The sequence below is a fragment of the Salvelinus sp. IW2-2015 genome, linkage group LG10, assembly GCF_002910315.2.
Source record: "Salvelinus sp. IW2-2015 linkage group LG10, ASM291031v2, whole genome shotgun sequence".
Taxonomy (NCBI): domain Eukaryota; kingdom Metazoa; phylum Chordata; class Actinopteri; order Salmoniformes; family Salmonidae; genus Salvelinus; species Salvelinus sp. IW2-2015.
Genome location: NC_036850.1, coordinates 17,153,206 through 17,165,935, shown reverse-complemented (window position 1 = coordinate 17,165,935; position 12,730 = coordinate 17,153,206). Strand labels below are relative to the sequence as shown.

Below are 12,730 nucleotides of genomic sequence, written 5' to 3'. Positions count from 1 at the left end.
TTTGTCCCGCACATTGAATATAGTTGCGGAGTCTCTGTAATCCTAGATTCAGATCATTCAGGTTAGAAAAGAAAACTTTAAGCTCGTCTATCAATTTAAAAAAAGTGTCAATACTTTGCCCCTTGATAACCAGCCCACTTTTGTACATTGTAAAAGCGTTACATGGTCGCTGCCCATATCATTGCATAGTGCAGAAAATAGTTCAGGGGCCTTGCTTTAACCAAGTTAACCATTTTCACTGTAGTGTCCAAATCGTCTTTCAAGCGGTCAGGCATTCCTTTGGCAGCAAGTGCCTCTCGGTGGATGCTGCAGTGTACCCAAGTGGTGTCGGGAGCAACTGCTTGCACGCGCGTTACCACTCCACTATGTTTCCCTGTCATGGCTTTTGCGCCATTAGTACAGATACCAACACATCTTGACCACCAAAGTCTATTTGATGTCACAAAGCTGTCCAGTACTTTAAACATATCCTTTCCTGTTGTCCTTGTTTCCAGAAGAGGATGTCTTCCTTAATTGACCCGCCATAAACGTAACGGACATATACCAGGAGCTGTGCCAGGCCCCCCACGTCTGTTGACTCATCCAGCTGTAACGCATAGAATTCACTGGCTTGTATGCGAAGCAGTAATTGTTTCAAAACATCTCATGCCATGTCACTGATGTGTTGTGAAACAGTGTTGTTTGATGAAGGCATTGTTTTTATTGCCTTTTCCCCCAGCATTGTCCCAGCCATATCTGCAGCAGCAAGAAGAATAAAGTCCTCCACAATAGTATGGGGCTTGCCTGTCCTAGCCATTCGATAGCTCACCATATAAGACGCTTCTTGACCCTTCTTATTAATGGTATCTGTTGCTTTTATAGTCATCTTAAATCTTGTTCAAAAAACTCCTGTGGCTTATTTTTCAAATTGGAATGTTTTGTTTCTAAATGTCTGCGCAAGAGTGAAGGTTTCATCGAGTTGTCAGATAGTACTTTTGCACATATAACAGGCATTACTCCCAATATAAGTGAACCCCAAATCAATGTAGTTCTTATCATATTTGCCATCTATTCGATGGTCCAACGTCCCTGTCTGTTCGGTGCTTTCCCGGGTAAGGGGGGCAGTAGCTCTTCGGCTGCATCAGATTCACAACTGTCAGTGTCCATGCTAGCTGGGCTAACAACAAATTTAGAATTACTGATGCTAGCATTGGATGTGCTCGTGGAAGCAGAACAACTTGTGTCGTTGACAGGTGCAGGTGTAGTACTGCTTGTAGTAGCAGTACTACTACCAGTAGAGCTGTTATGTGGGGCGGCAGGTAGCCTCGTGGTTAGAGCGTTGGACTAGTAACCAAAAGGTTGCAAGATCAAATCTGACGTTCTGCCCCTGAACAAGGCAGTGGGGTACGCCAATAATTTATTTATATTTTTTACATTTCTTAATTTTCAAACAGTCCATTTATATTTTCCAATGGGGCTATACATTTGGGTGTGGTTTTTTTCTCACCTGAGTAGCCTCGTTTCCCTGCCAAAAATAAAATGAAACCATCCAGTGTTCAGCGAAATAACAACACAATGTCTGTTTGTTCCTAGGCCGTCATTGAAAATAAAAATATGTTCTTAACTGACTTGCCTAGTTAAATAAAGGTCAAATAAAATGTCTCTACGTCTACTTTTTTTTTATACCATTTATCAATTTTCGAGCAAATGGAATGAGCAGCAGCTACGTTTGGCTACATACAGACAGTTAATGCAATTCCCGTGAGAGAGGTTAATGTGATTGGATGTTAATTATTTGACATGGCTACCTGTATTTGACATTGTGTTGTTATTTCGCTGAACACTGGATGGTTTCATTTTATTTTGGGCAGGGAAACGAGGACTACCTGGCCTGATGACTCCTTGCTGTCCCCAGTCCATCTGGCCGTGCTGCTGCTCCAGTTCCAACTGTTCTGCCTGCGGCTATGGAACCCTGACTTGTTCACCGGGCATGCTACCTGTCTCAGACCTGCTGTTTTCAACTATCTAGAGACAGCAGCAGCGGTAGAGATACTCTGAATGATCAGCTATGAAAATCCAACTGACATTTACTCCTGAGGTGCTGACCTGTTGCACCCTCGACAACCACTGTGATTATTATTATTTGACCCTGCTGGTCATCTATGAACATTTGAACATCTTGGCCATGTTCTGTTATAATCTCCACCCGGCACAGCCAGAAGAGGACTGGCCACCCCTCATAGCCTGGTTCCTCTCTAGGTTTCTTCCTAGGTTCTGGCCTATCTAGGGTGTTTTTTCTAGCCGCCGTGCTTCTAGTCGTGGCCAAAAGTTTTGAGAATGACACAAATATAAATTTCCACAAAGTCTGGGGGTTTAGGACTGTGCTATTGGGGTTTTAGGCTGACATAAGCCTACTTGATATGAATAAGAATATCATATTTTGAAGTGGGTACACAAGGTGTCTTCAAGGCTGTCTTTCAACCCACTGCTATGGWGCTGAACTTTCCATTCAACAATGCAAAACAGGACCACAGCAACCATTTTCCGTCTGTGGAACAGCACAGTTTGAAGATGATTTTGCAAGTCTCAGGTTTTTGAGCTCAAGTTTYATTAATAGTATTCAATAAGTATTAGGCAAATAAGTTTGTTTTTCTAAATGCACAGCGCCTTCAACAACCATATAGTATAGTATGCGCATGCACACCACTAGGTCCACAATGTTGACTAAATAAAAAACGTTCCACACACATGGGTTCATTACCAAGTGTTTACAGTATAAACTGACAATCAGTTTGCTGTTTATAATGAAGTGGGTAGATGTGTAAAATGAGTGGAGCAATAGACCTGCTTATAAACTCTAGATGTGTTTTGGGCAAAACAGCACACAGAACTGTAATAGATGATTTAGGAGTCCAATAAGTTAGGAAGGGTCCACAGTCCACACTAAGGATCATGTAGAAGAGGAGAGGACTGTGCTATTGGGGTTTTAGGCTGGGTTTCTGTACAGCACTTTGTGACATCAGCTGATGTTAGAAGGGCTTTATAAATACATTTGATTGATTGATATTTGGAGGAAGCCCACTCCCCAATAGCACAGTCCTCAGCACCACAAATGGCTGGTGACCAATGTCAGCTGTCAAAGCTAAAATCAAGCTCCACTCACAAGCAAAGATAGCCAACCAGCCAGAATACCACAGGGCTAAGACAAAGCACAAACAGGTCCTTGATAACTAGTAGGTTTCGCACCAAACATGGCTACTATTTCAATCCATCGCTGACTGGACTAATGAAAGCTAATTTGATCCTCCATCTGCTGACACCCAGCTTTAATTACAAAACCCATCCCATTTAACACAGAACTAACAATACCATTTTTTTTGTACATAAATACTTCTCAGAAATATTTTCAAAACATAGGTGTATTTCCTCTCAATGCTTAAAACAGAGAGAATGATCTATAACTAAAATACGTCAGAAATCCACCCGACAGAGCTGGGAAGGGGCGCACAGGGGCATTGTAACTAAAGTCACCGCCCTCAGGCATTTCATGACCACTGGAAAATTAAATGTGTTTCTGTTAAAACGGGCCCTCTTGCTAAGTGAAGCCATTATTGACACTGCCACGTTGGTAAGGTGGGCCAAATAGGCCGCAACTCCTGTAGAATATATGGGAGAGTGCGTTCGTCAAATATAACTTGTTTACTTTATAATATGATTAACTTCAAAAGAACAATCAAAAGATAAAGATAAGAGATAGGTTAGGGAATCAGGTGTTTAAAAATATATTTTGACATGGGTTTGAACACGTTATTTTATCAAGAAGGTTCTATATAGAGTTCCAGGGCAGGTATAAACATAATAATATTCACAATAGGGACAAGTACTACAAAGTGCAGTGAGCTGTTAGTGTTACAACAGCTGTATACGTCCAAGGTACTGATTTACTGTACCAAGAAACCATGATGGAGAAAAGCCCTGAATAGACTGTAGGAGATGGAGAAATCTCAACTGGCATGGTGACGTGATTGTTTTTAACATTTCAGATGACTGGGAGAGTGTTGAATCATTGTCCAGGGCAATGAGACATTGTGCAACACTGCCATCATTTCTAGACATGGCTAATGAGTGTCTAAGGCTTAAACATACTGGATATTTTAGTGAATGTGTGCAACTATATATACACAGGCAAAAGCTTCCTGCTCAATGTCCAGGGCCAGAGAAATGAAAACATTTCAAATACCTCCCTCGGTCTACTGGCGAGATGGGCCAAGTCTCCTGCTTTGTGGTACATCCAGATGCAGGTAGAAGTTACTCAGCTCTCTGCTTTTTCTCCACATGCAGAAAATGTGGTTTTCTCCATCAAGATTACATTTTTGCAACCACAATAAGCTTAAGAAACCACCACCCAAACAACCTACTCTTTTCAAAGTATTTTTGTTGAAATAACAAATTCAACCTCCGTCAGCAAAAGTTCCAGCTTTTGAATTGTTCCCTTGAACTTCAGGTCTCAAGGTACACTAACAATTCAAATTCATATCTGTGCTCCCATAGCTACTAAAAAAGTGTTGTGAATATTTATGTCTGCTCCTCCACCACAGAGGATCAACCAAATGAAAAACAAATCAGGACAGAAGGACCTTGCTATACACAGCTCTCCACACAAAAACCTCAGAGCAAGGACTCACGTCAACACCAGCTGACTCACTGAGGCTCTGTTTCACACCCTCAGTTCAACATTTAATCAAGCTGTGTTTACATGCCCAAGATAGGAGCCAGGGGAAACAATACTCACAGGATGGTGTGTGGGTCTTACTGACCAATCACAATGCCCAACACAGTGGAGGACTTCCTGTTGGTGCTCATTATGTACAGACACCCGTAAACATTGTAAAAAAAAAAGTTTTGTTTTAAAAAAAAACACCCATGTCTGCAGACATGAACATAAAATGTTTCGCGTTCTGACTTTTAACTTGCTGTTTGTGAAATGTTAACCTCCCAGTGAGAATCTGGAGAAGCTTCAAACACTAATAGGGAACATATTACTGAGCCATTAGGGCTGGGAAATAAGGCTCCAGTTAATTGTCCATACGACATGGAGGCATGCAGCAAAAAGAGATGAGATAAAGAGAAATACAAAAATAGAAAGGTAGAGTCTTAAATGTTCTCAGAGCCCTGGGTAAAACAGAAACCACACACACATTCACAATAATTCACAATGCTCTTTTAACCATACATTTGACTTACCCTGAAAAAGAATTCCTCATTCCACTTCGGATCCAATGTCTGGAAATGACAATGCATTTAAAATGTAAATAGGATACTTACAAAACAAACAAATAAACGCTCCGTACTTATTCAGATAGCGCAGTTACTCACCTTTTTAATTGTTTTAGTCTGAAGACTTGTTAGTTCTCCATTGACAGGGTCATAAAGGGACACTCTTGTATATGGATCACTGTGGTAGAAAATGAAAATACAAAGCTTAACTTGATGTCTCTGTCCCTTGGTGTGCCCAAAGATCAAACGAGGGAACATCCTCAGCATGTAACAGTTTTATCCCACAGGCCATATGGAGCACAAACCAATGATGTCATCAGAACCATAAATAGTTGCACTGAAAAAAACTACTGATCTTTTACAATGGACATGTGAAGAAAAAAAGTGTTTATTCGGCAGCGCTGACTTGAGGGGAAATGATGGTGGGCTATTTAGGGGAAAGGAGCCTGGAGATTCTGGAGCATCTACTGTATGCAAGGGCACAGAACTCCTGATTATAGCGCCATCTTAAGGTTGCACAGGACAGTTACATTACGGTCTAAAGAGAGTTTAAGGAAAAATTGAACAATTTAAGGAACGCATGGAAGATGACATAAGCCTACTTGATATGAATAAGAATATCATATTTTGAAGTGGGTACACAAGGTGTCTTCAAGGCCGTCTTTCAACCCACTGCTATGGTGCTGAACTTTCCATTCAACAATGCAAAACAGGACCACAGCAACCATTTTCCGTCTGTGGAACAGCACAGTTTGAAGATGATTTTGCAAGTCTCAGGTTTTTGAGCTCAAGTTTAATTAATAGTATTCAATAAGTATTAGGCAAATAAGTTTGTTTTTCTAAATGCACAGCGCCTTCAACAACCATATAGTATAGTATGCGCATGCACACCACTAGGTCCACAATGTTGACTAAATAAAAAACGTTCCACACACATGGGTTCATTACCAAGTGTTTACAGTATAAACTGACAATCAGTTTGCTGTTTATAATGAAGTGGGTAGATGTGTAAAATGATTGGAGCAATAGACCTGCTTATAAACTCTAGATGTGTTTTGGGCAAAACAGCACACAGAACTGTAATAGATGATTTAGGAGTCCAATAAGTTAGGAAGGGTCCACAGTCCACACTAAGGATCATGTAGAATCAGAATTTTGTATTTTATGGTATAACATGAACAAAAGCATGAGTTTCCTAAAAAGGGAGTGTACCAAAGATAGGACACCGTATTTTGGTAACATGAGACACCAGAATTATACAAAGATACTGAAGCAATCCTCGCTAATATGAGCCTGGTTACAATTCCAACCAAGTGGGTTAACCCTATGGGTGCAATCCATAGGGTTTTTGCATTTCACACCAATGACCCAGGTTCGCTTCCCTGTACCGCTGTTCTTTAAATTGGTGTCAGTGACGCTATCCTCGCTAATATGAGGTTAACTTCTCTGTCCCACCGTTCGCTATAATACCATTAAAAAACAATCTCCTGAATTTGTTTAAGTGATACTGATAGATTGGATTATCAATTTGAAGACATATTTTCCTCAAAATCAAGACTGACCTGGCTCCAAGGATATCTTTCTTGGCCAAACCAATTCCAGCTATGACTTTCACTCTCAGAATTCTAGCCTCATTCTGGGAAAAAAACACAAGGACATAAATCACATTATTAGCTGCTTACAGTACAAAGTGACTTTTTCCACATTTTGTTACGTTACAGCCTTATTCTAAAATATTAAATCGTTTTCCCCCCTCATCAACCTACACAAAATACCCCATAATGTCAAAGCAAAAGCAGGTTTTTAGAAATTTTTGCTAATGTATTAAAAATTTAAAACTGAAATATCACATTTACATAAGTATTCAGACCCTTTACTCAGGACTTTGTTGAAGCATCACTGGCAGTGATTACAGACTCGAGTCTTCTTGGGTATGACGCTACAAGCTTGGCACACCTGTTTTTGGGGAGTTTCTCCCAATCTTCTCTTCAGATCCTCTCGAGCACTGCGAGGTTGGATGGAGAGCGTCGCTATTTTCAGGTCTCTCCAGAGATGTTAGATCGGGTTCAAGTCCGGGCTCTGGTTGGGCCACTCAAGGACATTCAGAGACTTATCCTGAAGCCACTCCTGCGATGTCTTGGCTGTGTGCTTAGGGTTGTTGTGCTGTTGGAAGGTGAACCTTTGCCCTAGTCTGAGGTCCTGAGCAGGTTTTCAAGGATCTCACTGTACTTTGCCATGTTCATCTTTCCCTCGATCCTGACTAGTCTCCAAGTCCCTGCCGCTGAAAAACATCCCCACCGTAGGGATGGTGCCAGGTTCTCCAGACGTAACGCTTGGCATTTAGGCCAAACAGTTCAATCTTGGTTTCATCAGATCAGAGAATCTTGTTTCTCATAGTCAGATTCCTTTAGGTGCCATTTGGCAAACTATCATGTGCCTTTTACTGAGGAGTGGCTTCCGTCTGGCCACTACCATAAAGGCCTGATTTGTGGAGTGCTGCAGAGATGGGAGAACTATCCAGAAGGACAACCATCTCCACAGAGGAACTCTGGAGCTCTTTCAGTGACCATCGGGTTCACCTCCCTGACCAAGGCCCTTCTCCCCCGATTGCTCAGTTTGGCAGGGCAGCTAGCTCTAGGACAAGTCTTGATGGTTCCAAACTTCTTCCATTTAAGAATGGAGGTCACGGTGTTCTTGGGGACCTTCAATGCTGCATACATTTTTTGGTACTCTTCCCCAGATCTGTGCCACGACACATTGCTGACTCTGAGCTCTACCGAAAATTCCTTCGACCTCAAAGGGTCTGAATACTTATGTAAATAAGGTTTCTGTTTTTTATTTTAATACATTTGCAAAAATATCTAATAACCTGTTTTCGCTTTGTCATTATGGGTTATTGTGTGTAGATTGCTGAGTTTTAATGTTTTTTTCATCCATTTTAGAATAAGGCTGTAAAGTAACAAAATTTGGAAAAAGTCAAGGGGTCTGATGTTAGCTACATAAATGGCACTTACTGTAAATGACTCACAGGAATATAAAGTGTGGTTTTCCACGTGGATACTTATTTGATCTCAAACATTCAAGATCAATTTAGGCCACATTAATAATGACGTGATAATAACTCACATGACTCCTTTGGGCAATGCTCTCTGAGTTTATAGCCAACTGACATGGTTAGTTGATAATTCAATTAATATATTGTATTATCAATAGGTGGTCAAAAAAATAGTGTGTTAGCTAGCTAATTGATCAACAGTAGGCCTTTACAACGATGACAGCTACAAGATAGCTGATGACGTACTCAGTGACCGTCAATTGTTACACATGCTAACTAATGTTAGGTAGCTAGCTGGCTAGTTGCTTCGATAAAATGGATATTGGTATGTTGGGACTTGACTGTCCATCTCTGACAGCTTGGTTGACAATAACCAAAGAAATGTAATGACAATTTAGCTAACCACTTGGATATAACGGAATTTGTCTGCCCACGTAGCCAGTTAGTTAATTAGCTAGCTAGTTAGCTAGCGTTAGCTAAATATTTACCTCATCAGTCAGAAGTCCGCGGACCTCGGGAAGTGCGGCCATACTCATATCCTCAGCGCCGTAGTTGTCCTGTAGCTCGATTAAAGTAAAATGTACAGAATGATAACGCTGTAGGTGCTCTTCCGCCAATTCACCTTTCACTAACTAATTAACTACCAAACACAATTCTAGTTAAAATGTTCAAATGTGTCGTGCCTCGTTCTCCACCAACAGGATCCTGGCTCCTCTGCTACCACGCCTCCACCCCTACGTAGTAATTTCACGATAACGTAATGTACAATGTTTATAAAATGTTGACACAAAACAGCTATCACATAACATCCGGTGGTTAGTGCAAATGGTTGTAATTAATAGTTTTGCATCTTCACTTCCATTGCAGACCAGGACAAGTAATGTACCCATTTCAAATATTGTAATGTTGCATCATTTTACAAACCACTGAGACTAGCCCAATATTGACAAAAGGAGCCTAACTTTACTCCTTATAGTCCAAGGACCTTCCTTACATGTTCTGTTCAGAGCCGAATTGGCTCTGGCAGCAAAACAGCCAAATACTCCATCTAAACGTGAGTTGATTGTCAATTGCGGTACAGTTCTATAAACATAAAGCTCTCTTTAATATCACATCCAAATAATTTCACAAATCCAAAATAAACACTTACTGTACACCGTTAACAGTTACAGCCAACAGTATTTTTTGTGACAACACCTTTGTTGCGTCCATCTCCTGTTTACACACAGGTGTTCTGAGACACAGATAGCTAAGTAACATAAGTATGCCCCTCTGTCTTCCGCCTTTTTAGAATGGCGCTGGAGGGAAGAGCAGACGTTTTACAGTGCTCCTGACCAATTGGGCTTTTTTGAGCTGATCTTAAATTTTTTTACACATAATGTTTCCGCCATCGTTTCCTATGACCGAAAAAAGCATTCGGACATCAGAACAGCAATCACTAACCTCGATTTGGATGAGGATTTCTACTTCAAAGAGTTGACAGCGAAGGACATAATGCTCATCCGGACCAGGCCCAAATCCCTGACACTCGAAAAAGGAAGAGGCGGCATTATAGAGGCCGGATTGCGGAATACGATGAGACTACTTCAGCAAGTGGATAAACCGCCTCTACACTTCATTCTACTGTCGAACATGCAATCACTGGAGAATAAACTAGACGATCCCCGTTTGATACTACCCTATCAACGTGATCTGAAGGACTGTAATGTTCTGTTTCTCTGAGTCATGACTGAACAAGGACAATATAACTGGAGCTGGTTTTTCTAGTGCGTGATCTCTAAAATTAAGGAAGTCTCAATGTTCTGCTCGCCAAGAATACCTCATGATAAGCTGTAGACCATACTATTTACAAAGAGATTTTTCTATATTTTTCGTAGCTGTCTATTTACCACCACAAACTCATGCTGGCGCTACGACTGCAATCAATGAGCTGTATGGGCCATAAGCCAACAAGAAAATGCTCACCCAGAGGCGGTGCTCCTAGTGGCCGGTGATTTTAATGCAGGAAAACTAAAATCCATTTGACCTAATTTCTACCAGCATGTCACCTGTGCAACTAAAGGCGAAAACAACTCTAGATCACCTTTACTCCATACAAAGCTCTCCCTCGCCATCCATTTGGCAAATCTGACCATAACTCTATCCTCCTAATTCCTGCTTACAAGCAAAACAACAACAACAAAAACAGTAAGTACCAGTGACGCACTCAATACGGAAGTGGTCCTAAGCTACAGGGCTGTTTTTCTAGCACAGACTGGAATATGTTCCGGGATTCATCCGATGGCATTGAGAACTTTACCACATCAGTCCCTAGCTTCATTAAGTGCACCAACAACGTCGTCCTCACAATGACCGTACGTACATATCCCAGGCAACATCTGCACTGAGCTAAAGCTGCTGCTTTCAAGGAGCAGGACACTATTCCGGACGCTTTTAAGAATCCTGCTACACCCTCCAATGAACCATCAAACAGGCAACCCGTCAATACAGGACTAAGATCGCATCCTACCACACCAGCTCTGATGCTCGTCAGATGTGGCAGAGCTTGCAAACTATCACGGATTACAAAGTGAAACCCAGTCACGAGATGCGCATTGACACGAGCCTATCAGATGAACTAAATGCCTTTTATGCTCGCTTCGAGGCAAGCAACACTGAACCAAGCCCAATATTGGACTAAATGAGCCTAACGTTACTGCTTAGTCCAAGATCCTGTTCTGTTTAAAGGGCGCATTGTCTCTGGAATCCAAAACAGCCAAATACTCCATCTAAACGTGTATTGATTCTCAATTGTGGTACAGTTGTAGAAACATAAATCCCTCTGCTTTCATATCACAATAAAATAATTTCACAAATCAAAATACACACTTCTCTGTACACTGTTTTAACACTGTTGCAGCCGACAGTATTTTTCAGTGACAACACGTTTGTGGCGACTGTCTTCCATTTACACACAGGTGTTCGGAGATGCAGATACTGTAGCTAATTAGCACAGGTAGTCAGTCCACTTCCGTCTGTTTTCCGTAAACAAGCACTGTAACATGGAAATATGGCAGTGTGGGAACACTAACACTATGAAAGTGTTTCAATTGACTGTGTGATCACACTCGCCGTAGCCAATGTGAGTAAGACCTTTAAACAGGTTAACATTCACAAGGCCAGACGGATTACCAGGACTCGTACTGAGAGAATGCGCTGAACAGCTGGCAACCTCTCCCTGACCCAGTCTGTAATACCTTCAAGCAGACCACCATAGTCCCTGTGCCCAAGAATGCCAAGGTAACCAGTCTAAATGACTATTGCCTCATAGCACTCACATCTGTAGCCATGAAATGTTTTGAAAGGCTGGTCATGGCTCACATCAACACCATCATCCCAGACATCCACTGCACATTTGCATACCACCCCAACAGATCCACAGATGACGCAATCTCTATTGCACTCCACACTGCKCTTTCCCACCTGGACAAAAGGAATACCTACGTGAGAATGCTGTATTGACTACAGCTCAGCGTTGAACACCATAGTGCCCTCCAGGCTCATCACTAAGCTAAGGACCCTGGGACTGAGCACTAACCTCTGGAACTGGATCCTGGACATCCTGTTGGGCCGTCCCCAGGTGGTGAGGGTAGGCAACAGCACATCCGCCACACTGACCCTCGACACGGGGGCCTTTCAGGGGTGTGACCTATCATGGTCCAAACACAGTTGCAGTGGTGTAAAGAACTTGAGTAAAAAATTATTTGAAGTACTACTTAAGTCATTTTGGGGGTATCTGTACTTTACTATTTATTTTTTTGACAACTTTTACTTCACTACATTCCTAAATTTACTCCATATATTTTCCCTGACATCCACTTGTTACATTTGAATGCTTAGCAGGAACAGAAAATGGTCCAATGCATGCACTTATCAAGAGAACATCCCTGGTCATCCCTACTGCCTCTGATCTGGCGGACTAAACACACATGCTTCATTTGTAAATGATGTCTGAGTGTTGGTGTGCTCCTGGCTATCTGTAAATTTAAAAAATTGTGCAGTCTGGTTTGCTTAATAAGATATTTGAAATGATTTATACTTTTACTTTTGATACTTAGTATATTTTAGCAATTACATTTACTTTTGATTTTAAAAAACTTATACTTAAGTAGTATTTTTTTAAATGACAATTGGGTACTTTTTCGACCACTGCACAGTCGTGAAGAGGGCACAACACCTCTTCCCCCTCAGAAGGCTGAAAAGATTTGGCATGGGCTCTCAGATCCTAAAAAGGTTCTAAAGCTGCACCATTGAGAGCATCTTGACTGGCTGCATCACAGCTTGGTATGACAACTGCTTGGCATCCAACCACAAGGCGCTACAGAAGGTAGTGCGTTCGACCCAGTACATCACTGGGGCTGGGCTCCCTGCCATCTAGGA

General features: G+C 41.6%; 1 protein-coding gene across 2 annotated transcripts in view; it reads right to left on the bottom strand.

The window, feature by feature from the left end:
- The window catches only part of LOC111969403 (NEDD4 E3 ubiquitin protein ligase), a 50,282-nt gene extending 41,115 nt beyond the window's left edge, over positions 1-9,167 (bottom strand). The window contains exons 1-4 of one of the 2 annotated variants that reach the window (XM_070445432.1): positions 8,800-9,167; positions 6,819-6,892; positions 5,356-5,434; positions 5,224-5,262 (exon numbers count right to left, since the gene is read on the bottom strand). In XM_070445432.1, the coding sequence (XP_070301533.1) occupies positions 5,224-5,262; positions 5,356-5,434; positions 6,819-6,892; positions 8,800-8,847 (240 nt within the window). In that variant the 5' untranslated portion in view covers positions 8,848-9,167. The remainder of the gene's footprint in view (positions 1-5,223; positions 5,263-5,355; positions 5,435-6,818; positions 6,893-8,799) is intronic. The other variant, XM_023995528.2, reaches the window with a different exon arrangement.
- Positions 9,168-12,730: the final 3,563 nt, after the last annotated feature.